The 25,874-nt window shown below is 34.0% G+C and overlaps 1 protein-coding gene across 2 annotated transcripts in view; it reads right to left on the bottom strand.

The window, feature by feature from the left end:
* Window positions 1-874: 874 nt before the first annotated feature.
* BARD1 (BRCA1 associated RING domain 1) overlaps window positions 875-25,874 on the bottom strand; it is a 97,837-nt gene continuing 72,837 nt past the window's right edge. For both annotated transcript variants that reach the window (XM_058300177.2, XM_058300178.1), the window contains 5 exons: window positions 24,785-24,893; window positions 18,756-18,888; window positions 18,100-18,192; window positions 4,244-4,341; window positions 875-3,219 (listed from right to left, as the gene is read on the bottom strand). In XM_058300177.2, coding sequence (XP_058156160.1) covers window positions 2,887-3,219; window positions 4,244-4,341; window positions 18,100-18,192; window positions 18,756-18,888; window positions 24,785-24,893 — 766 coding nt within the window. In that variant the 3' untranslated portion in view covers window positions 875-2,886. The remainder of the gene's footprint in view (window positions 3,220-4,243; window positions 4,342-18,099; window positions 18,193-18,755; window positions 18,889-24,784; window positions 24,894-25,874) is intronic.

Genomic DNA, 25,874 nt, shown 5'->3' with positions numbered 1-25,874 from the left:
AGAGCAGCTCAGCCTGGATAGGAACGAGCCCCAGGAGAGAGATAAGACTTATCCCAGTCTACAGCTGACAATGGAAGAAGCCACGGAGTCTTAAGAGGAAGAAAGGCTGAACCCTCACAGACATCTCCCGCCATCTTACTCCAACATGTGGCTAAAGACTTTGGGTGAGAAAGTACCTCTTATGGTACCTTGACTTGGATTCCTTAGGGCCTTGTGACTAAGTTTCTACCCCAAATAAATACCTTTTATAAATACCAACAAATTTCTGGTATTTTGCATCAACACCCCTTTGGCTGACTAATAGAACAGGCACAAAGGAAACCCAAAGAGATGAAAAAATAGTAAATTCTAGCTATGAAAATTCAAGTATTTAACACTATATGAATCAGGTAAACTCTCACACATTGCTTATTTATTATTATTTCAGTTATAATTCTAATACACTTGCTATCTGGCTTCCATTCCTCAGCAAGTCAAAAGGAATAGAAAATTGACAAATTAGATAGGATTAAGTATCAGCAGAGATATTTATAAGGTAGCAGCTGTCAGAGAAAAAGGGAAAAAACCAGAATGCAGGCAGAATGAGAAAAGAGTCATGTGAAATGACATTGTGGAGAAGGTACCAATTCTGACTTCAACAGAACCATAAAGGGATAACTGTATAATAATTCACACTCTTAATTAATTCCACACTATCAAGGTTACACTGTATTCAGAATAATGAACTATATCTACTATACTTTAGAAATATTTACCAAAATTATATAATTAAAAAGTGTAAAGTGTCCAAAGAGATAAGCTCTTGCTATCTAAAAAGTTTTCTCCTTGCGTCTCATTCTTCAATTGTGCAGAATAAGCCAAGAGAAGATGTGCATTTATGGAAAAACAAATAACTTTAATGATTGCAATAAATAAAAAGGAAGCTTAAATCTATGAGAAATGAAAACAATTACAGGTATATCTATAAAGAAAATACAATCACAAGTTTCAAGAGTTTAACACAAACAAATTGCTGTCAAAATAAAAGTATTTAAAGAAAACCAAAATGAAACTAGTTAATAGTGAGGAAAAAAAAAAAAGAGGGAAGGGGGTTAAACTAAGAAAAATAAGTGAAGGAAAACAAGGATACCCAAATGGGAATTCAGATCAGAGAAACAGACATAAACCAGTCTAAGAATGTGACCTATGAAGCAACAGAAAGTCAGTTATAAATCAGAAATGACACCCAAAATCCCAATGAGTCTTAAATTATTTAATCCAGACATTACCTAACCCTTCATATTTGTTTGGTGTTACAATTTTGACCATTATCTATTGGAAAAATGTGAGACAAACACATTACTAGTTATAGATAATGTTTCAGAACTAATTCCCCCTCGAAGGTCAGGGTCAGTAGTATTCATTTTGTTCACTTTATATATGTCCTGATATGGAAAGTAATAAATCAAAAGGACTTAAAGTAAAATGCATTTTCAAATGGTCAGCAGAATCCCAATTTCCAAACAAACAAATGGGTCTTACAGTTGATTAACTTCACAGAATCTCAGTATTGATATTCTAACCCAGTGGTTATCAAACTATCCTCTTTAGTCCATGGTACACCAAACTGGTAAATCTTAACAGTGTTCCCTCCCCCACCTTAATATTAGAAGTACAATCAACTTCTAGGAAAGATTTATTAGACTTCTGCTTCTTACAAAGTATTTTAAAAAGAACTCATCTAATCTTGTAATTCACAAATGAGAACACTTAGACTGGTCTCCCCATTCTCAGGATGCTGTCCTTTCTACTAGTAGACTGCTTTGTCTGTCTTGGTATAACAGGTAAGCCGTTACAACTCCTACACCTGGACTTACTGAGGGCTAAGGCCTTCTGAATGATCTGGGAAAATCTGCTCTAAATCAAGTAATCCTCAACTAATGTCTTTATGCCAACTTAAAAAAAATTCTTTTTAAACTTGACAAAGAAATTAAGACCTTCAAAAATTATTTTAGCAATATCTAATAAAGTCAAACAGAAAAAGACTTCCTTAGTTAAACACTGACATTCGATTGACAACTGGCTAGTTCAGGGAGATCTTCTAATAGAGAAACACTGACACATTAGAGCAAATATGTTGGAAAAAATGCTCTATGTATATATACATTTTAGATAAACAGTTATACATTAATAGTTAACAATAAACAAGGGTATATAATAAAAATATGTACCATAAACTCAATATTGATTTTCACCACCAAACAATGATGTTGAGGTTCTATTCATGATTTTCTGAATAATGGGCAAGGTTTTAAAAAGAGTTTTTAAAATTCAGGAACAAGCATCCAAATAATTTATAAGAAGCTAAATAAATACAATGCAAAATAAAGACAACTGTATACAAGAGAAGAATTTAACACTTGTGGTGGCACATTGAAACCAGGTACTCTATTTTCATTACAAAAAGGTGAGAATAAATTATTTGACAGTATTCTGTTTAGTAAAGAATGGTTAGTAGTTTTTCTGGTAGCAGGTGTCGACTTTTTTCATCAAAGAACATTAAAAACCTGAGACAGTAATAATACCACTTGCATATCTAACCAAAGTTCTGCTACCCTCCCACTAATCTTTGATAGCTGATAATTTGAACAGAAAGACATGATGAATCAAGCCATACGTCAGTTCTAAAGAGAAAAATCCTGCAAGCAATCCCACCATCTAAATGATAAACACAAAATGAATTCCTAATCTGGCAGAAGTCTTTTTTGTTTTTGTTTTTTTTAATTTAAAAGAAGAATAAATGAATGGCTACCTATTTTAAAAATGTGAATAATCAAAAACAGCACAATGGCTAGGTTCTCACAAACTGTCTTAAGTCAAATTTGAAATGTTCATCTGGTGAAGTATTCAGGTGTCAAGAGGGAGCAACTCAAATGACATCACACAGTCTATAAACCAGCTAGACGGAGCCATCCAGACTTTGCCCTGTCGAACCTTCTCTGGGTGATAATTAGACAAATCCTCATAGATGATATACTGTGTACAGAAGCGCTGATCAGAATCAGGTTTAGCATGGTATGCAACTGTATTGATGGTTTGAGTTACATCACTGTCTGGCTTTGGCTTTCTACTGAGGATCTGCCCCCCAGCTGCAGTGACGAGCTTAATAAGGTTATCCTTCGGATGGTGTTTGAAGGTTCCACCAAAATAGAAGTAACACCCATCAAACAGCTTTGGCAACTGAAATAACAAGGGAAAAAAGTTGTTAAGAAGTAGGTCAAAATATCTAAAAACGTTGCATATAAATAATGGAAATAAAAACAATAATCATGAGCAATTAAACTATTTAATGAGGTACCGGGATAAGTTGTATTTGAAGTATACTACTTTGGGTCAAGAAAACTACTTAGGTAAATAAGGGGCTTCCTATTTGCCATCCTTCCTACCCCCAAGATTCGGTCATCTCACGTCCTTTCTACTCTCCCAAGATTTCAGGTATGCTTTATAGATACATACACACACACATACACACAGGCAAAATTCGTCACTTCTTTGATCAAGATGTTTACTCATATTTGGTGGGACTTTAAGTCAAAATAATTCTTAGGGTATCTGAAATATACTTTAGGAGCACCTGGCTACATTGAATTAATTTACAAGAGTAACATCTTTCCATGGACCTTTACCCAATGCTGCCCACATATATTCACAGCCCTGTATTTCACCAACTAAAGGTCTTCAGAGTAGCCACAGTGGGAATGTGGCCTTCGGGGTTGCAGAGTTATATTGGTTAGGGTACAAAAGATCATGAAGCCAACAGTTCTGTATGCTTTATGAAGAAAAAAAAAATTTAGATTCCCTTTCTATGAAAATTTTTCTTCATCACTTGTACTTACATATCAACGGGATAATGGAATATTATCCATTAAAACTGCAATATGTGGCAAAGAAGACATATGGAAACTAAATCCGAGCAGCAGCTGTAAGTCTTCTTTCAAGCTACTTCCTGTATCTTAGACTTACCTCCGATTCTGAAAGGTTTATGGGAATGTTCAAGATGCCAAAAATCCATTAACAGTATGAAATTATTGCCTTCTGGATTTTACTGCTCATCATGATCATCTTTCAGAATCAAGTGCTTGAAATAAGCACAATTAAAATTTTAATCAGTCACCTGTACTTGTTGAAAGGGCAGGAGCAGTTTTTGCTGAGGGTGATAATAAGTTATAATAAGACAATAAATGTAGTATCAAAAGAAAAATACCAGCTGTTCTCTGTTCAGTCTGCTTCTCTGTGGACCTTCAGGAATTTCATACTTTTCCTCCTGCTCACATACTTTTTTTTGTAGACATGCTTTCACCCCTGCAAAAAAATTAAATTAAATTTTAAAAAGGATAAAAGCAAAATAGATATCAAGTGGGCATTATTTCTTTCTCCTTGAAATTAAACTACTCATCTGAAGTGTGTTAAAACAGAATACTGTTTTCTTCTTTATGGTTAAGTATTGTTCTGAAATAGAAACAAATCTTACCCATGCAAAGGTAAACTATAATAGAACTGGCTTTCCATGTAGAGAAAATATAAGAAATCTTTCTTTTGGAGGAGTGGACAATGAAGTAGTACTGAACATTAACTGTAATCTTAATCTCTTTTCCGAAAAACATAAACCCAACCCATTATTTCAAACATAAGAAATCTACATTTTTACATGCAGCAATTCTCAAAATTAAAGTGAATAAAAAGTCAATCATTTACTCTAGTCCACAGTAATTTGAACTTGCACACTTACTGTCTGCACCACTCATTTTGGCAATCATATGTCTAATCTCCTGTAAGACTATAAATGATTTGACATTTAAGGGAAGTACTTTATTTACTCCACAGCACCTAGCTTAGCTGGGGTTCAACAATACTGGTTGAAATAAACAATAAGCAGAGCCTGGGAACCAGTTTGATATTTGACAGGTATAGATGCCACCAATCTAGAGATGAGGTGGGCCTTATGGGAAAAACAGCATTCTTCTGATGGCTTGGGTAAGTGTGCTCACAATTCCAGGTTTAAAAGCAAGCACAATAGCGATAGCCTGGCCTGGTACAGTTTAGAGTCATTCCATTAGCTGCCTCCTGGGTTGGGAAGCCCTGAGTAGGGCCATTAGCTGGCAGCCCTAGAAATACAGTGAGCCCTCAGGCATGCCTAGGATCTATCAGAAGGGAGGACAGTCAGCTTATCTAAAGGCCAGTCCTTCAGAAAATGCCTGTCATCATCAAGGGGAGGAATTCATGCCCTATATCTATTTACCTATGCATATAGCAAGCCCTGTTTTGGTAGCATATAACTAAACTGAATTTGGGACTTGGAGTCAAATGACTTTACCCCAATTAATTGCTCTAAGATACTTATTTTAAACCCTTTAGCCTCAGTTTCCTTGCTATTAAACAAAATGATACACAAAGAAGGTAATAATACCATCTACTTGATAGGGCTGCTATGGTCAAAATGAGAAAAGCTTTCTGGAAATTTGAAACTTCCGTAAATTCTCTTCATTATAAAAACAAACCCTTCACACAATTTGCTATTCATATTTGAGATTACTCTGTTCAATAACCTAAGTGTTATCACTGAGGAAACTCCATGAGGGTAAGAATCATGCATTATTCACTTTGGCATTCCCCTAGCACTTAATCTGCTCTTCCATGGAAAAGGAGCCTAACAGCACAGAGGTCACTAGCAAAGCTGGAACACAAATGGGTCTCCTCACTCACGTCTAGTGTTGTTAATATAAAGGAAAAAGTTTTATAAAATTCAAGAATGACATAAATATTAAAGAATTCTATCAATATAAATAACAAAAAATACACAGACAACTCTGTGATTATACTAAAAACTAGTGAATGTACACTCTAGATGTATTATATGGTATGTGAATATGTCTCAATAATATTGCTTTAAAAAAACAAACAAAATAATTACACAACACATATTAAGAGTACAGAGGTAGAGTCCAAATTTGTAACTATGGTAAACTGTTTTGGGACATGAAAATGTTTCATCCTGTATCACTTTGATAGCTAATAGCATGAAAATTAATCAGAAAGAATTTACAGTTGCATGAATATTCACTTTAGGTTGAGAATAGAAATACATGCTAGAAATATACTGAAATAACAATATTTTGAAAAACTCTCAAAAGATGCTGGTAATAAAATTCTATCTAGTTGATACCTACTTTATTCAAGAGTGGAATGACTCCAATGCTGGAGAAGGAGAACCACTACAAGGCCTGTAAATTAGTCAAGTGCCTATAAAAGGCCTCCTTTATGAATTGAAATATGGCCCAGAACCAACAATCTGTTCCGGGTACCAGAACTGTTAGAATTGCATTTGAAGGGAAGTGGACTTGACCCAGTGGATAGGGCGTCCGCCTACCACATGGGAGGTCTGCAGTTCAAACCCCCGGCCTCCTTGACCAGTGTGGAGCTCGGCCATGCGCAGCACTGATGAGCACAAGGAGTGGTGTACCACACAGGGGTATCCCCTGCATAGGGGAACCCCATGCGCAAGGAGTGCACCCCATAAGGAGAGCTGCCCAGCGCGAAAGTGCAGCCTGCCCAAGAATGGCGCCGCATACATGGAGAGCTGACACAACAAGATGATGCAATAAAAAGAAACACAGATTCCTGGTGCTGCTCATAAGGATAGAGGCGGTCACAGAAGAACACACAGCAAATGGACATAGAGAGAAGACAACTGGGGGGGAGGGGAAGGGGAGAGAAATAAATAAAAATGAATAAATCTTAAAAAAAAAAGAATTGCATTTGAAATGAAATTAGATCCGTTTGTGTATGAGTAAAACATGTTCTCTTCATCTATAAACATTATCTTGCCAGTGAAACATCATCAGGTAAGACAAAGAAACTCAAGACTTTCCAAAAGCTTCCATATAATGATTTACTTTAAACTGATCCAGACTTTGTGAGATATCATTTTTAAACTTTCTTCTTTATCACTCCATACTGACAAAAAAATGATAAAACTTAACCTCTATCTACATGAGTCAATCTACAGAACCAGGAGGGAGAGAGGAGACAGAATGGAAAAAACTGGTACATTTTGAGAAAAGTTTTGCCTGAGTGCCTAATTTTAAACAAAATTTTGCTCTATTTTCCTATCAATTTAAAAACAATTCATTACAAAATTCAATTTTTTCAAGCACATTTTATAATTATACCCTTGTTTTAAGGACTTTTAATCCCAAATAATGGTATAGAAAAAGAAATCCTCCCAAATCCATGTCCAGTAATTTAAGGAACTTTATGACTTGAATTTCTGTTATACAATCAACTAGAGAACAGAGGCTAAGAGTTACAAACATGAGAAGATTTGTGGTTTTCAGATTCAGGTTTTACCTATCTTCCAATTTAGGATGGCTAACCTTTTAGAAGAATAGCAAACATGGGAGTAGATTTGATTGGAAAAGATAGAAAACAGAAAATTAATCTTTCACACTTCACATTTCCTTCAAATATGTTAAAAGCAAAAAACCGATTATTTCCTTGAGTGAAAATATCTGCTAAGCTGTTTCTGAAAATAGGGTAGGAGCAATATATCTTATATATCAAAAAAGCTGGCAAATATACTGGATATATTAGTGATTCAGATGTATTAATGAAGCAGGATTTACAAATACAAGTAAAGCAGGAAATGCTTTCTTCAGTTGCTTATATTTCTGGCATTGAACAAATATAAAATGGAAGTATAAATTTTTTTGAAGTAGGGGATCATTAAGAAAATATGGAACACCAACAGCTTACTTTATTTCCATGAGCACAAATGAGTAGAATATGAGTAGAATGTATCTACCAAAAATTGTTAAGTGTATGTTGGCTGTATCTAAGTTTATTATTTTTATACTTATAAATCCTTTAAGACCAAAGTCTCACCGTATAATTTTTATTAGTTGAGAATATCTCTAGTAACATAATTTAACTAAAAAGACATGAATTCTGTGTTACACCTTGCCCATCCTAGGAGCAGAAGGCACCATTATAATCTGAATATATAAATGGTGGCCAGTGCTTTGAAAACATTAATTTTCTATAATTTAAAATTAAATACTCATAATCATAGGGCCATTCCAAAGGAATTTAAAAGGAATAAACAAAAATGGAATTCCTGAAAGCTCAATTTATTCCATTCCATTTTCTTTCTCTCTTTCTACCTTTAAATGACCAAAGATATAATCATTTGTTCTATGGGACCCTAATAAATATTAATACATTAATAACTACTATTTATGTTGTAGGTACTTATATTATTTCTCAAATCCAGCAAAACTGTATATTAGTCCCATTTCAGGGGAGGGAACTAAAATGCAAAACAGTTAAGTTTATTCAGCTATAAGTAGCAGAACAGGATTTTGAACCCAAACCTGCTTAGTTTTCTAAAGTCTATGTATTTTTACACTAAAATATATCTTTCTAGTTCACAAGATAAAACCCTGGGCCCTAAAAGGCATGATGTGAATATTTAAAATACTTTAAGGCTACTTTAATTGCCACTTAATAGATTTAAAATCAGAAGAAAAGATTTTAACAACTGAATACTCTCATTTTTCCCAGAGCAGAGCTTGTCAAGAAAATTTTTGCCTACTTTGGGACTGTTATTGCATATTTAACACTCAACCTAGTGTTAATCCCATAACGTGATTTTTAATTTACATTAGTTCTGCGATGCTTTAATGCCCTTATCCTTTATGCTTTTAATATAAGAACCATATTTATCTGTGTTTGCTATGCTGAATCTGAGTCCTATTATTCTAACTTATTATAAACGTAATAATTCTATAAAAATTGTTGCTTTGTTGCACATAAATTAAGATATTTTAAAATAGCATAATTTTAATACTGGTTCAGTAAAAACTATATTTCTAATGAAACTAATATTAAAATATTAATTTTACTATATATTGAAAATGAGTCTCAAAATAGAATGTTTGACTATGCCAAAGTATCACACCAGAACTGCTGCTAGTATGCTCGTATAATGTCATACACTGTTTCCATATTAAGCACTGATCCAAAAAAACAAGCATCTCACTAAACCTCTGACTTAATTCAAACTCAAATTTTACATGTAAATTATTTTCACTTTTTCCCAACACTTATATATATAGGCCCCTTTCCAAATCTCCTTATAATATATGCAAAGCATTCATAACAGTATCTTTAAATGAGAGAATATTGCCAGCATATAAAGTCAAGGACTGAACTGTCCAATAAATACTCCTAAGATGTCTAGTGAGTGGCTAATTCCAAATTATAGAAATAAATGAACTACACCTATGCAAGCTGCAAAAAACACATAAAATGCTATCTAATGATCCTGACAATGTGCTAGCATTAGTCAACTGAAGAATTGAGCCTTAGCAGATAGTATACTGAGATAAGCATGGCATCAAAAGAAATGAGATGGTAGCCACTAAGATGGCAGCGTAGTATGTCCACGAACAATGCCAGTGCTTTTATAGTGATAATACTTCAATTCATATGACTTTCAGAAATCCTACCCTTTGATTACAACTACCGAGTTAAAAGAGAATACATTCCTTTGATACCCTCTTATTCCAATAACAATTTGCCAAGTCTCCTGTTTTAGTATGCTAAAGGCTATCAAGGCAAAAATACCAGAAATGGACTGGCTTTTATAATGGGAATTTATTAGGGTGAAACCTTACAGTTTTAAGGCTGTGAAAATGTCCAAATCAATGCATCCTCAGACATGCTGTCTCACCAAAGGTCAGCTGCTAGCAGACCCTAGACTCCTGTCGCATGGCAAGGCAAAATGGCAGCTGGACTTTGCCTTCTCCTCCCAGGCTCACTCTCTCCCAGAGCTCAGCTGCAGGCTGTCAGACATGGGCCTCACTTCCTCAGCTTCAGGATACTCTGCTGATTCCAGCCTCTGGCCCTCTCTCAGCCTCTTGGGGTTTCTCTTTCTGTGGCTATAGGCAATCCTGGAGTCCTCTCTCACATGGCAGGGTAAAATGACAGCTTTGTTCTGTCTGTGTCTCTTCCTGTTTCTCCTGTTTATACAGGACTCCAGCAAGAAGGCCAAGACCTATTCTGGGTCATGCCTCATTGTAATTACTCCTATCAAAGGTCCCCAAATGAATCCAACTCAATCAAAGGGTCCCACAATCTAATCAAAAGGTCCCTTAACTGAATCTAACCAAAAGATCCCACCACATACAACAGGTTTACAGGCAAACGAATGGCTTAGTTTAAGAACATAATTTTCTGGGGCCCACAAAAGACTCAAGACATCCCTGTTTCACCTAATTTCAACTAATCAAAAATGAATAAAAGGAGCTGTTTTTCCAAAATCCAAGGAACAACTTCTAAGACTTTAACAATACATTTGGATTTTGGTAAACAGTTTTGTTGGTTGTCATTGTATAGAAAATATCTATAATTTTTTTAATGTTGGGAGTGACATCTGGCCAAAGAGTTCCATGTGGAATGCCTACAAGGGTCAGTCAGATTACATTAATGTGTGAGGAACCTGGAGTGAAGTGGTTGTGGAGACTGAAAAACAACAAAAAAAGTACATCAAAAGCAAAGACTTAAAAACTAAAGGTTTTTACCAGGCGAAACCACATAAAATACAGCTGCTTTGGTCTGAGCAACCTCTTCATTTTATAAGTAAGGAAACTTAAGTCCTGAGAGATTTAAGCAGCTTTTGCAATGATACATTTAGGATGAGAACGCTGATATCCTAACTCCTAAATCACTTTTCAAAAGAAATTTTATTGTTAGCCGTAAAAAAATGAATCACTTAAAGAAATGCCAGGCATCTTTTCCCTATATTTAATATAACACAATCACAGAACAGATGACTAAATAGGAGGATTGTTATTTCTCTAAAAAACAGCCAAAAAGTACACCAAATGGCAAAAACTGCTGACTACCTTGATGGGGAGCAGGGGAGGAACAATACGTTTGGCTTTGCAGAGAGTCAATAAAATTATTAAACCTGACTGATGCCAAAGTTATTACTTACTCTCTAACTTGTATCCGACAAGTTTCAGAATGAAGACTTACTTTTCAATAGACAATTACAATGATTACAAATCTATATCATCTTCTTAGTGAACTACTTTTGAGATAAATCAACTGAGCTAATTTACTAAGAAGCAGTAACAACAAAACCAAGAATGAAATATTTTAAAACAAACTTTCTGCAATTAAAATGTTGATATATTAACATCATCAATGAACTGGAAGAAACTACCAGTCCAAGCAGGACCTAATTAATAAGTCTAAATAATATGATATTTTAAGATTCATTTACTCAAAAAAGTTAAGCAAACTCTAAGAATTTTTAACATAATTTCCATTTAAATCAAAGTATCACAACTTACATAACATTTTTTAGTCACAAACTCATCTAAAGTATAAAATATACTATAATCCTTAATCTTTGTCATATGCACCAAGATTTAAAATCTGATAGACTATCTTCAATCAATTTAAAGATAATTCTTACACAATTTAACCAATAGTTTATATTTGTAGTATATACAGGTTTACTAGAATTAATATTCTGTCACCTGCCACTAAAATAGTCCAGCAGAAAGATAATCTCATTTTCCTTTTGAAGAAACAAAAGGCAAATACAAATCCATTCTCTGACTTGTTAGCTTTCTCAGCTAATAATTTCCAAACTGAAATGACTTCACATAAATAAATTTTGTTATTTAAGTGAACATAGATTTCTGCACATGCCAGGATATACATTTTAAAATGCACCAAACCATAATGATATAAAAATGCAGGTTTTATTTTATTTTTCTTACTTTTATATTTTCTACTATATTTTAAGAATTTTGATTAAAACTATCATTTTAATATAGGGATGAACTACCTGTCTCATTAAAACCAAGAGATCCTTTTAGCACAGATGTATTCCTGATCATGTCTACCATTTAATATAAGCTTCCTTTTGCCCTGATCTTATTACTTTTTTATAGGAAAGCAGTCCAATTCCCAAAGAACTGCTTAACCGAAAGTCATTAGGTAGCTCTGGCTACCTTAGCAAAGCCTAGAATATTTGCATACTAATGCAGCTTATGAATTCCAGGGCTACAACAATTTTTAAAAAGAAGCTTTTACTATTCAGTAAGATGTTCCTTTATTCTAAATCACTAATAACCACTCTTGCCTCCTACCTCATAAAAGCATATTTATCAATGAATGTGTGTTTTCATTTTTGAGCGGTATGAACCACTAATAAATATTCATGGATTTATACTGAGCTTAGTCACCTCTCCTAGTTTAGAAGAAAAAAACAAAAACAACAAAAAAAAGTTTTAGAAGGAAAAAAACATACAAATGGAAGGGAGGAAAAAAAAATCCTTGAGTCCATAGGTGCAAACAAATGATTGGAGAATACAAAAAAAAAGATGGAATAAAGCTTCAAAATGGAGTTTTGTCAAAAGTCAAAAGGGGTTAAGGGTGGGGATTACCCCTTCCTGGAAGGCCAAAGAATTTCCTCCCTCACTTTTCAAAAGCCAGAGCAGTAAATCTCCATTTTTAAGAGCTATGATTCTTCTGGAGCTATTAGCCATTTCTAACTGCAATAGTACTCAATCTGAATTAAATATCACTCTCAAACCACACTAGATGTCCTAAAAGGATCAAAATCCAGATTCACGAATAATAATTGCAATGTTGAATGCACAACTAAGTGATTATGCCAAATACCACTGATTGTACACTTTGGATGGATAATATGTTTTACTAATATGTATTAATAAAATTAATTTGTTAAAAAGTTAATTAATTTTAAAAATCCAGATGCAAATATCATTCTACGCCAAAACCAAAAGTCCTAATATATTTGTGCTTCGATTCAAACTAAGCATTTATGTCACTCAAGATAACAGCATATAAACAGAAAAAACAGAGGAAGTTCCTTTCTGATTCTACTAAAAACCAACACCCAGGTTGTAAGAGCAGGGAAAGAATTTATTTGGAAATGCTTTATATGAGGCATTTTAGCTAAGTAGATTATGATAGCACTAAACTTTAGATAAGAAGGAATATCACAAGAGGAAACCTTCCACAAAACAATGACAAAAATGGAAAAACAACAACTTATAGTATCATGACAATTTTTGAAAAATATGATGGCAAGTAAAAGGACAGAGAAGAAAGCCTGGAATTATGAAATTCTACAATAAAGAGTGAAAGGACAATGAAATAAAGGCTGAAAGTGTAAATCAAAAGCTAAATGAGGGAGCAAAGATGGCTCAAGCAATTAGGCACCCCCTGCCACATTGGAGGTCCCCGGGTCTGGTTCCCGGTGCCTCCCAAAGAAACAAGGAAGACAGACACAGCTAGTGTAAAACAATGAGGGGATGGGGAGAAATAAATAAATAAATGCTATATGGTCCACTCATTCTAACATAAACATCTAATAGGTTTTGGTTATCAGAAAATTCAGTAAGATCATTTGATTTTATGATTCCTAATAAAAACCGTTTAATGATTATGTATATTTACACCACTTTTTAACCAAACATTCTACTTATAAGCATATTTATATATAAAAACTTTATTCATAGGATGCTATGTTGAATTATTTATATAACACACTGATAACTCAAATTCTGTAGCAATATATTAGTATACCATAAAATTTTGTTAGGCAAAACTTGGGTATTAATTCTAAGAATCTGCTGCATTCCGAATAGTATCAAAATAGTCTATCTCTTTTGGATGTGAATAAAGATCAAACTCTTTTTGATGGTCACAACTTTTTTTAAGCAATTAGAATATTTATGCTTGGGTATTGTTTTTTACTTGTACATTTAAAGTTCAAACAATTATGTGAAAACTTCCATTTTGATTAGGACAATCATCACATTAGAATGTATTTGCTAGGCCTAATTACCAGGTATAAAGTGTCTATCTATTCTATCAGACTAAAAAAATACACACTTGCAGTCTAATTTCCCTGATTAAGACAGATTATACAACTAGTCTTTGAAAAGGCTACAAAGAAGATATGCCTTTTTAACTGTAGTTTGAAGTTCAGAAATTGAATTCCTTTTTTAAGAACTTAAATTTGATCTAAAAGGCACTCATTGTTTTTAAACTGGTACAGAGAAATAGGTCTCTTCTGTAACCTTCCCATACAATAGTTTTTATTTACTCCTTGCTCATATGTAGTCACACATTTATATATGTTGAAAGTGAAATTATAATTCTTTTATGCTACTTTTTTTAAATTTAAAGAGTTCAGCTTTTCGTAATACTTCATTCTTAATATTTAACATACAGAAATAGGATTTTTTTTCAGGGACTATCTTGAAACATTTCAGAATTTTCTTAATTCTCTCAACTTTAATATAATCCTCCTACTTCCTGCTATTAGAAATAACTCTGAAAATATATTTTTTTCTTTCATCCGTATTATTGCTCAGAAGGTATTTATTCATTTTTTAATGTTAGAAAACCTTTGGCAGGGGACTTCTATAAGCATGAAGTTGCCTAATCAATCCTAGTACACAGAAATGCTCTTGGCATTATTTATTTTTTTAATAATTAGCAAAGTTTGAATATTATAAAAATTACATTTATTTCTAAGAAATCACAGCACTCTCAAAATTAATTTAAAGGAACAAATTTTAATTAAAAAGGAGTTTTCTTGAAAAAAAATGTATGAGTTGCTAACTAGGATATGAGGCAATTTATAAACTGATAATGTAATTATTGTTTTTTAGGGTTTATTCCTTCTCAATTAAAACAATGACAACCACAACAACAAAACCCACATAACCCATAGAGACAAGTCCAAAGTAAAATGTCTAGCACATTCCTCCAGCATTTGGCCCTAGTTCTGAGGGCTTTAAAAACTTCTACAGCTGCAGTTTTATCTGAACTTAGATGGGAGTGGGGAAGAGGGAGAGATTATTAAAGAGAAGATGACAGCTAGCTGCTCTCCCCTTCAAAATGAGGAAGCAGAATTAAGTTTGAAAAAAAAGAAAAAAAGGTTAGTTAGAGGAAATTTTGAAAGCAGAGTACAGTACTGAAAAAAAATGGTCAGTAAGAGATACTTATCTTTTTGAAGGCAAGTTTGCATCTTGACAATGCAATTTCATCTTATTTACACCCTCTCTAAGAAATTAATAAAATGATATTTTTAATTCTTCTAGCCCTTCATTCTGGTCATATCTTAATTACAAAAATTCACCCTTGTACAAGGATTTTATTAGTTGCCTGTAAGGAATTAGCACCAAAAACCATAGTGAAAACAGAGTCTCAGTCACAAATTGGATGTTGAGAAAGGAACTTTTCCTATCTATATCTCCTATTTCTATAAATGACTATAAGACAAATACCATTCTATAAAATATTTGTAAAATAAATATGGTTAAGTCAGGATGGCTGGTACAATAGAATAATTATAGCCTATTCTCAGAATCTTCATTTGATATCCATTAAGTAGGCCATGATAAGATACTCTACATATATAATATAGAAAAGTGAGAAGACAAAGCACTTTTAAACAGAAAACTGTGGATCAAGTGGATGCAAATTCTTTTGTATAATTCTTTTAATTTGTTTGAATGAGCCAATTCTCCAATACAAGTACAGAGAAATTTTACATTATAATTTCCTCTTGAACCTAATTGGGTTGCTGAAAAATCCCAAGAAAAGTTTTTATATAGGTAACTAAGCCAGCAAGGTTTTGTCTACCAGCAAGTTAATGGATATCCTCAAATACATGACCTTGTTTTAATAAGTCATAAATCTTTACAATTAACTTTGAAAGCTTTGGTCCACTTCATAGATATGTTTTCAGATAGTTTTTGAATAGCTCTGAAACATTTTTTTTTTAGCAAACTGAGATGCCTGGCACTGAGAACAATAATTAGGAAAGAAGTTATTTGAAGGGATTTTGTCTTCCTTTTGTAATTCTCAGTGACTATTTAAAGTAATTGTCTCAAACTTTGAATCTATTTTGCTGAGATCTCCATATTAGAATATATGGGATATGGACTTTAGAAATTCCATCCATCCTTTATCTTAAAAGAACCACTCATATTAGCATATAATATTCACTACTGTGAAAATCACTATTAAGCCCGCTTGAGTCTATCAGGTAGTCCTTAAAAATGACATAGCCAGGGGAGCAGGCACAGCTCAGTGGTTCACGCCTGCTTCCCATGCACGAGGCCCCAAGTTCAATCTCTGGTGCCTCCTTTAAAAAAAAAAAGCCATGAAAGGCATTAAAGTGACAAAACTTAAATTTTTTTAAAGAAGGTAGACTTTACAGAAATCAATCATGTAGTCTGTGCATGTAATAAAATGTAAGTTCAGCATATTCCCAAGAACTAGACTCAAATGGAAAATGATCTCATACTCAAAATTTCACAGGCTTCTTTATTATGAAACTATTCCTTCTTATGGCCACATGAACGGTTTCTGACACAGGTTCAGTACAGAAGCATCTATAATCATGGAACCATTTTAAATATTTTTGAACATCAAAGCTAAATAAATAAGGCTTGCCACAGATTTCAAAGGGAAAGGTATAAAAATAAGATAATGAGACCTAAAGAGAAATGTTTTTTTTCCTATATAAACAGTCACTTGGTCCAATTATCATACTTCTTAAACTGGTAATGACTGGGAAGGGCCACTAACAGAGACTGATGACAACAGATGGAGTGGCATTCCTAGTCATGGCCACTTGACCAGCTCAGACCACATCCGTGGGGACTAGTAATAAGACATGGTAGCCGCATTTAAACGGGATGTGAATACCAACTGCTGCAAAGAAACTGTTTTACAAACCAAATGAACTTCCAACTAGAGATTAAATTAATAACATAATTAAGATCTTGATAAATCAAGCATTTCTACCATAAAGCCTTCAAAGCACAGCCATAAAAAACAAAATTTTTATTAAAAACTAATTCTAATGCACCATTTCCTTCTTCAAAGGGAAGTTTCATTGACCTACTTTTTAAAACTTTTTATTTTGAAATAATTATAGATTCATAGGAGGTTGCTAAGAAATGTACAGATACGTCCTATAAACCTTTTCCCCAGGGGCTCCCAATGTTATCATCTTACACAACTATAACATAATATCAATACCAAGAAATTAAAGTTGGTACAGTCCATAGAGCTTATGCGGATTTCACCCATAACACAGGCACTCATTTGTGTGTGTGTGTAGCTCTCCGTATTTTACCATATGTGTAGCCTTGTGTAATGTAACCCGTCCCCCCACCAAGATCATCAAGTACAGCATCACAAGACTTCCTTGTGCTACCACCTTGTAGTCAGTGTTCTTTTCTAAAAAATTGGTTAATGAAAAAAGGCCAATTCACTATTCTATTTTAGACATCCTATCAAAAGATCCTGTAGCTATTGAGGAGTAGAAAATAATTGTATGAGCTTCTTTTTATTTTACTTTTAATCCTAGAAAAAAGTGAACCCAAGGTTAAGAAAGGCAAACAAAGGACAGTAGGGAAGGTAAAAGTCTGCAGCTCTGAAGTTGGTGGTGCTTGATTACCATGAAGGCAGGAGTGATGGAATAAAATCTCCATGGAGACTTAGATAGCAGTAGTTGTGTTCACACCAATTCAGGTGATATAAGGCAGTCAAAATTTCCCAACAACTTCCTAAAGTATACTGGATTAGCTGAGAAAGTAAAAGGGTGCTATATAATTGTTTAAAAATAATTAAAGGAGAAGCAATAAACTAATTTCATAGACCTATCCTACATAATCTTTAAATTGTGTATTTATTATGATCTCAAATATTTCCTTTAAGAGGAACCTGGAATGCTTAGGCTTTAAAGTCTACTACATAACTACTGTTTGCCCGTACTAAAATAGTTGTTACAAGAGAAAAAAAAAAAAAGCTTTAAAACCAGAACATATTTGTGGACAGTTACTAAGAACAACTAAATGATACCATTAATGATAAGCTTTTTCAAAATGCAATAACTAATCAGAGGAAAGAAAAATTAGCAGTAATGCACTATGAAAAAATGAAATTCATCTATTTAATTCATTTTGTAAAACTCCCAGATCCAATACTTACATTCAAATTTTAGGATCCAGCATCCATTGAGAATCCCAAGCATACATTTCAAGGTACTTTGGACTGTGTCACCAGGAACAATAACATGAGTTACTAGAAACAAAAAGAAGAGAAACAGATATGAAACAAAATAATTCTTTAACTAGCTCACACATTATAACCAACTAGAATTGTCTTCAAAGGCCACAATTTTTACACTTAAGTATGTGACTTCTTTTATGCAGTATTATTCTGTATGCTGGCCATGAATAGAAAAGTCAGATTTAAACCATGTATCTTAAAGCCACATTAATAACCACAAATTTTTCTTTTATTTTGAAATTATAACTAAAGAATCACAGCATTTTACATTGTACTACAACTTGTCACTGGCAATCTCTTAATTTTTTTTTGTTCTTCTGACATATTGTTCTATACTAAAATATGTGCAAAGCTTTAAACTTTACACTCCCTAACTACATGATGCCTATAAGTAGTTATAAGTAATTTATAACTGTAAGAAATAATTTAAGTGTATTATAAGGCACAAATTATCTAGTCAAATCCCAATGGCTAAAATATATATAAAACTTTCTAAAGGAGTTCTCCAAAGGGATTATCTATTTAAAGAAAATTATTTTTCTTTCAACAAAATAAAATAAAATAAAAATCCTCACCTGTACTGTCAAACTCAGCACATTTTTTCACCTTAAGGATTGCTGCCAATTCCCCGAGCATTTTCTGTTGTTCTGAAGAAAGCCCACTGCCTATAAGTACAAGAGGCCCATCCCTACGCTGACCAGTGTTCATCTGTTAATGAAAAAGGAGATGCCAGCATGTTAAAAACATTTAAAGACTAGAAGAAAAGACACTAGCCTGACCTTCACTTGCTATAAGCTGACATTTCCTTACTTAGCTTACTCTATCTAATAATTCCTAATAACATCTGAATATTTCTCTATATTACCACAATAAAACACTACTTGTGATAGCCCTCTAAACCCAGGGCATTTTGCTTCCTTGACACTAAATTGGGTCTCTCGAGGACAGGGGTTCTTAACAAGGGGTCATGAGCTTGAACTGATATTAAAAAAAACTTGTGGCAAAGTGTTTGTGCAGGTGTGATATATTTATTAAATAATACACAGCAGAGCGTGGACTTAGTAAGGCGTTCATGGTTTTCACCTGGCTGGCAAAGGGGTCCATGGAACAAACAAGTTAAGAACCCCTACTCTAGTGTTTTACAAATTCATTCCATCATCAGCAAGTCTGTTTTTTTTTTTCCAGTACCCAAAAATACTCACTTGAAATTACCAATTTCCTATCATCCTTCATTAACTTACACCAATGGAGTTAAATTTAACTTCCTCCTGTTTATAGTTTAAGCTGAGCGTATCTAAAAAAAAATCAGTCTATTAGAACACTGAGGCTTCTAGAACAGTACTGACCTAAAGAAAACAAATTTTTCACATCAAAGCAGTTACTCCTCAAAATCAAGACAGAATGAAAACAGGCAAGAGAATTCAAAGGTTAGGAGACGATATGGATAAACAGTAATAGATCAATGCAGCTCATGGAAAAGAAGGAAATGCTCTAACAAAGATTAATTTTTTCACTTTAATATCAAGACTCAGACTTACAGGCGACAAGAGACATATGTAACAGAAGGAAACAATGGGAGGCATCAACCACAGAGATTAGAAGCACAGGAGTCAAATAGACAATGGGATTAGTGGCTGTAATAGCAGTCAACAGAAATTTTTAAAATGGAATTGGAATGGGAGCTAGCAGAGTTACCTCATAAAAGAGATGAAATAACCCAGCAAAGAAGAAAAGGGAAATCAGTATTATCATTTTAAAGGATTAAAAAGTCAAACACAATATTGTAATTCTCAAAGGCAAGACAAGACATAGGGCCTTCCTATGTATATGAATGTATACTGGACATCTGGGCTTTCCAAAGTTCTGAAGAACAAAACTGAAACACTGAAGGTACAGTGACAGTATAGTTCAGCAGCTAGATGTGAGAGAGATAATAATGAAATGTTCACTTCACATACCAGAATAGTGATCATTTAACTAATTCATTTGGATACACTATATATATTACATCTAAATCTTTTCCTACATCTATAAACAGATAAATTGGCAATAATTCATTCACTCAAATTAAATTACATGAATTTCTACTATGTAGTAAGAGTACATAAAACATGTTTTAAAAATTCCCATTAAAAATTTTTTAAATGGTAGGATTTCCAGCACTTAAAAGTGATTTCCAAACTTTTAAGTGCTGGAAATCCTACTCTCACCTCACCCCTCAAGGTTCAACTAGCACAGGTTTTACTTGATATGATATACACCATCACATTTCTTTATCAATATCTTTCCTATTCACTGAATTATAAGATGCTATAACCATGTCTAACCTACACTTTATAAGCATTCCATAACATGAAAATAGTTCACTGTGCCTTATGGGTCATTCAATTACTATATAACAATATGAAAAAACAGTATTTTTAAAGTCCTAAATACAAAGAGGTGTCATAAAAATAGCTCTAAATGAAACACATATTTTTCAATTTATGTAACTCCACTTGAGCTAAATTAGTTCTCTGCACAAAGTGCAAGAGTATAAAGATAACAATTTTAAATATAGCATATGATACTATTTGCATCAACCCAAGGAAAGCATCAAAGTGGGTCAGGCATTTTTCTATCATAGTTTTTTAATATGCGTAAAAAATAGGAACTGGTACTAATTTCTCATAGTTAAGGAATGCTATAATAAAACATAAAGCAAACAGCTGCCAAAGCCACATGTCTGATTTTGGGGGAGGGGTAGCATTTGACTTAAATAAGCAGCAGAGCTCTCAGAATTATGAGGCTCAAAAGAGGTTCAAAAAACATCCCAAGGGTTCCACATCCTGATTTTGTAACAAAATATTAGATGTTATGTATAGTGGCATGAAACAAACTCTAAATTAAAGAACAATTCCATATGGTACTTTTTCCTAAATAAAATTATTAGTTATCCTTAATGAAGGAGTTTACCAAACAAAAATAAGAGTGAAAAATTTCTGGAAAGAATAAAGGGGATGAATAAGCTACTCAGATGGGATAATGTGTAAAGAAGTCCCAAAATGAAAATGGTAAGCAGTTTTTTAAGTCTTGAGGCTTAGAAATTGCTTCTCAAATTTAAACCAGTGCTTTTCAACCACAATTAGTCTTTACTTGAAACATAAAAACCAAAAAAAAAAAGGAAATGGGGAGTAGGGAATTAAAACTCCACCCACTTATCATCCTTCCTTCTACATGATGGTCCCTGAAGCTGCTCCTCAGAATAGCTTAGGAATCATTGATTGAAGGATTTCAGACTCAACTATGAAGCACTAGTGCTTGTTTCTGGAGCAAGCATACTATAAAGGGCACCACAGCTCTCATCTGTGCATTCAATATACGCTCATGAGCACCTGCTATTAGCCAGACACCGTGATTGATGCTAGGGCTACAATACTAAATCAAAGTCAAGCCACTGCTCTCAGAGTTTATATTCTAGTTAGAGGGCAAAGCAAGAAAAGTAAAAACTTATTATGTCAGTGGATCACTGCTATGATAAGAATAACGCAAGGTTAGGGGAATAACAAGCATTGGATTGCTATTTAATATATGATGGTACAGAGGCCTCTGATAAAATGATACTGGATCTGACAGAAGTAAGGAAGTGTTCACATGGACATCTGGCTCCCTAATGTGTTGTTGGCAGAACAAATAGCTAGTACAGCGGCCCTGAGATGGGAGCAGGTACGGCAGACTCAAAAAGCAGCAAGGTGGCCTGTGGCTGGAAAAGGGTAGGTGGAGGAGGAGTTTGATAACTGTTGGAGGAAGGCAGAGTCCAGAGCTTACATTTTAAGGATTCCCCTTGTCTTTTCTTTAGCTAAGTAACTACTATTAAGAAAGTAAATGATACTCCATGCCATGTCCATGCCATGTTTTATAAAAACACAATAGTAGTTGGATAGTTGTATCAAGGAGGATAATAACTTTCCTCTCTGCTGAAAGGCATTGTCATCTTCAGATCTCCAAGAATACCAAAGATGTCTTTATTTTTGAAGCACTTTAACATAATCCTTCTCCAGTTTTTACCACAAAAGGAACGTTGGCAAAAGACAATTTAGCTATGCTATGTCCTGCCAGGAGAGTTCAAATTCAAAAGAATAAAATGTTGGTTTACAGTTATTAAGTACGGTGAGACTGAATGAGTATCGACATAAGACATAAGAAATCTGAGTTTTAAATGGCCCATCATTTTTTCTCTATGGATGATTCACCATGGGCAAATCACAGCCTCACTAGGCCTTATTTGTACACTGAGGACAAATGAACTGGTTGGTGATTCTATGTTCTCTTAGAGTTCATTATCAAACCTACATTCTAGGGTACCCATATCAGGCTGAAGTCTAGGATAGGAGACAAAAAGTTTTTAAAATATAAAGGTAACTAGCCCATGATGGCACCTATGACCGCAATAACCTGCAAATTCCTTAGGTTGCCTCCTTATTTTAAACAATGGCATCAGTCACTACTCTACTGACCTTGCCTGTGGAAGGATCTAGACCCTTTCTCTTTCTTTCTCAATTTATCCCTTTCTCCTATTTGCCCCCATCAGAGCAGTTACTAAGATATGAGCCCTCCGTATGTATCTCTCTAAAACCCCTCTTCTCTGCATGCTCACATCACTATCACTACCTGTGTAGTTCTAGTCCTCACCATTTCTCAACTGGATATGACAACAACAGTCTCTTAACCAGCCTTAAGTCTCCTCTCACAGGACTGTCAAAGGTCACAGTCCTGGTCCATTTAAAAACACTAAAAGGTTACCCTACTCACTAGGGAAATAAATTCCAAACTTCTTATCAGAGAGTTCAAGGCCTTTGACAATCTGATTCCAACCTAGTATAATTCCTCTTTAACATGTGTAATGCCAACCTCTACAGTTTTTCAAATTTTGAAAGTCCTTTATGCTTCCTTGTCTCTGAATGGCTGTTCCCTAGATCTAGGATGCCATCTCCATCTTGGATACCTAGTTTCAGAGGGGAATGTTGCACCCACTCAAAATCCATTCTTTACTTCTTCCATATTAGCAGAATTCCAATTTTGTCCAGATATCCATCTTTAAAGGTCTGGTCCTATTCCCAGTTTAGAAGTATATCAAAACCAATTGTGTGACCCAGTTCTGACAAATAAGGGGAAACCTACTGAAAGGTTTCTGGGAAAGGTTTTGGCCCCTCTTTTTCAACTGGGAACAGTCACATCTGGAATTGTGGCAAACATCCTATAATTACAAGGGGAGAATAATGAGGACACAACTACCAAACTGAGAATGGCAAAACAGAAAGAAAGAATCTGGCTCTTGATTTAGCCATTTAACTGGTAAATTAACCCAATTCAAAGGTACCTTCAGTGGAATTACTTGTTATAATAAGATAAATTGTCTTTAGGCATTTGAATAAAGGTTTTCTATTATATGCAGCCAAAAGCATACTATTAGATACCCTGATAAAAATTTTTTAGCTTAGATTATCGTGATACCTTCTGAAATTAGCTTCTTCCTTCTCTAAGTTTCTATGGTACTTTTAACAGTTTCTACTGCATATTTATTACAATGTAAAATAGAATTTATTTACTTTTTTATGGCTAAGGTCTTAGGTTCCTAAGGTATAGACACTCATATCTCTAGCTTGTACTTCTCTCTTAAGGCCTAGGCTCACAAAACCAACTGTGTATTCAACATTTCCAACTGATAACTAATAGGCGTAACATTGGCAAACAGAACTATTGATTTCTTTCCCCATGGCAGCAAATCCTCTCCAGTGCAACGATCATGCTACTTCTACTCATTACCAACACCTCATGTATATGAAACCTAATACTTCTAATCATTTCCACTGCTCTTACCCTAATCCACATAATCATCATATCTCTATCCTGTGACACTGAAACAGCCCTAAGCAATCACCTGTGCTTCCACTCTTGCCCCCACTCCATGAACCACTTTCACAAAGCAGCAAGAGAGAACTTCCAAAAGTGGAAATCAAATCACTCTTACTTTAAATCTTTCCAATGGTTTCTAGCAATAACACTCTTCCTTCAACCTTCAAACACGCAAAGCTCACACAGTGAAGCAAATATACACTTCCTGTTTCTTCTGCTTGGAACACTTGTCCTCCAGAGTTTCACATGGCCAGCTCCCCCTCATCATTCACACTTCCCCTCAAGTATCAGTTTCCAACAACTCCAGCTAAAACCATGTCCCTTCAGGCATCCCCTGCCCCCACCCAATTACATTCTACAAAACTATCTTCAAAGCACTCATTTATATAAGTGCCTGAATTATTTTATTTATATTAGGTTACATATTTACAGTCTCTTTCCTACCTCTCAATAAACTATAAGCTCCTCAAGAAAAAGATTTCTAAAAGTCCTATCATTGCTGAATCCCCAGCGCCGAGGATGCTGCCTAAAATAGAGGGAATAGAGTAAATATTTGCTGACAGACTTATCCTTATTGTCCTCTGAATGCATAGTGGCTCAATAATTGGTGAACGAAAGCAATTTGCTAACTGGAAATTTTCTATTATGTACCTTTCATAATCAATTCCAATAAAAGATACAAATTTTCCAAAGCTAAATCCATACTTACTACTGAGCAATGGCTAGTTGACGAAGATTCATTCTTCTCTGGTAGGAGCAATAGCGATTTCATATTTTCATCATCTGTATAATCCACAGGCCGCAGACCAAATATGTTACTGGGAAATTAAGTACAGATGGGTCTAAGTAAATACAATATAACTTGTTTGTTAACTAAATGGAATAATTTTTCAACATCCTTAATAATATACAATTTTAACTAGAAGAAACATCTCAATTCATGTAAGGCATTAAGACCATGTATTACAAGCTTCTGAATTCAGTAAAGAAAAGATATTAAATTTCAATTTGACATCAAACCAAAATAGAGTATTTTTAATTGAATATCTTATTACTTATACAAAAATTTTTCACAATTTTGTATTCTTCTATACTTATATTTTAAAATGTGGTTTCATAAGAATTAATCTCTGTGGGTGAGGTGCTTTCAACTGTAAATAAAAACCATTCACTGTAACTATTATAGGCTTGATAAGTCTATATAAACAAATGCATAGATAATTCACAAGAAGGGCATTTGACCCACCAGAAGGAAAACTATGCCACAGGACAAACAATATACTAAAGTAGTCGGCTTTTAAAATATAATATGTGTATCTACACACATATCTAAACTAATCACAGCTACCACAGCAGAAGTTAATATGGTTCAATGAATAAATTTGATACAGCTTCTCAGCATGTACTAATTAATAAGCCACAGAACATTACACCAGAAGAGACTTTGGAGAACAAAGAACAATCCCATTGTTTTCTAGATGAGAAAACAGAGGGGTCCCAAAGACTTGACTAAGATTGCATTTTTCTTTTTCATTCAATAATATTCAATTACTGGCCACCATTAGCCTTTCAATTTTAAGAAATTTTTAAAACTATAACTCTTGTCTACTACTTTCTTATTTCCTTACATAAATTCAAAAATATGACCTATAATAAATTTAATTATGGCAGTCAGCTTTCTAAAATGAGCCTATTTCTTTTATAATGTTTTATAATTTTTTTTTAAACTATGGTATATCCAAACAATTGTTCATTAAAGTTCATGTGTAAAAGCAATGTGTTTAAATAGGATATAAAAT

This window comes from Dasypus novemcinctus, chromosome 7, assembly GCF_030445035.2.
Source record: "Dasypus novemcinctus isolate mDasNov1 chromosome 7, mDasNov1.1.hap2, whole genome shotgun sequence".
NCBI classification, from domain to species: domain Eukaryota; kingdom Metazoa; phylum Chordata; class Mammalia; order Cingulata; family Dasypodidae; genus Dasypus; species Dasypus novemcinctus.
This window is presented reverse-complemented; position numbering and strand designations above follow the sequence as displayed.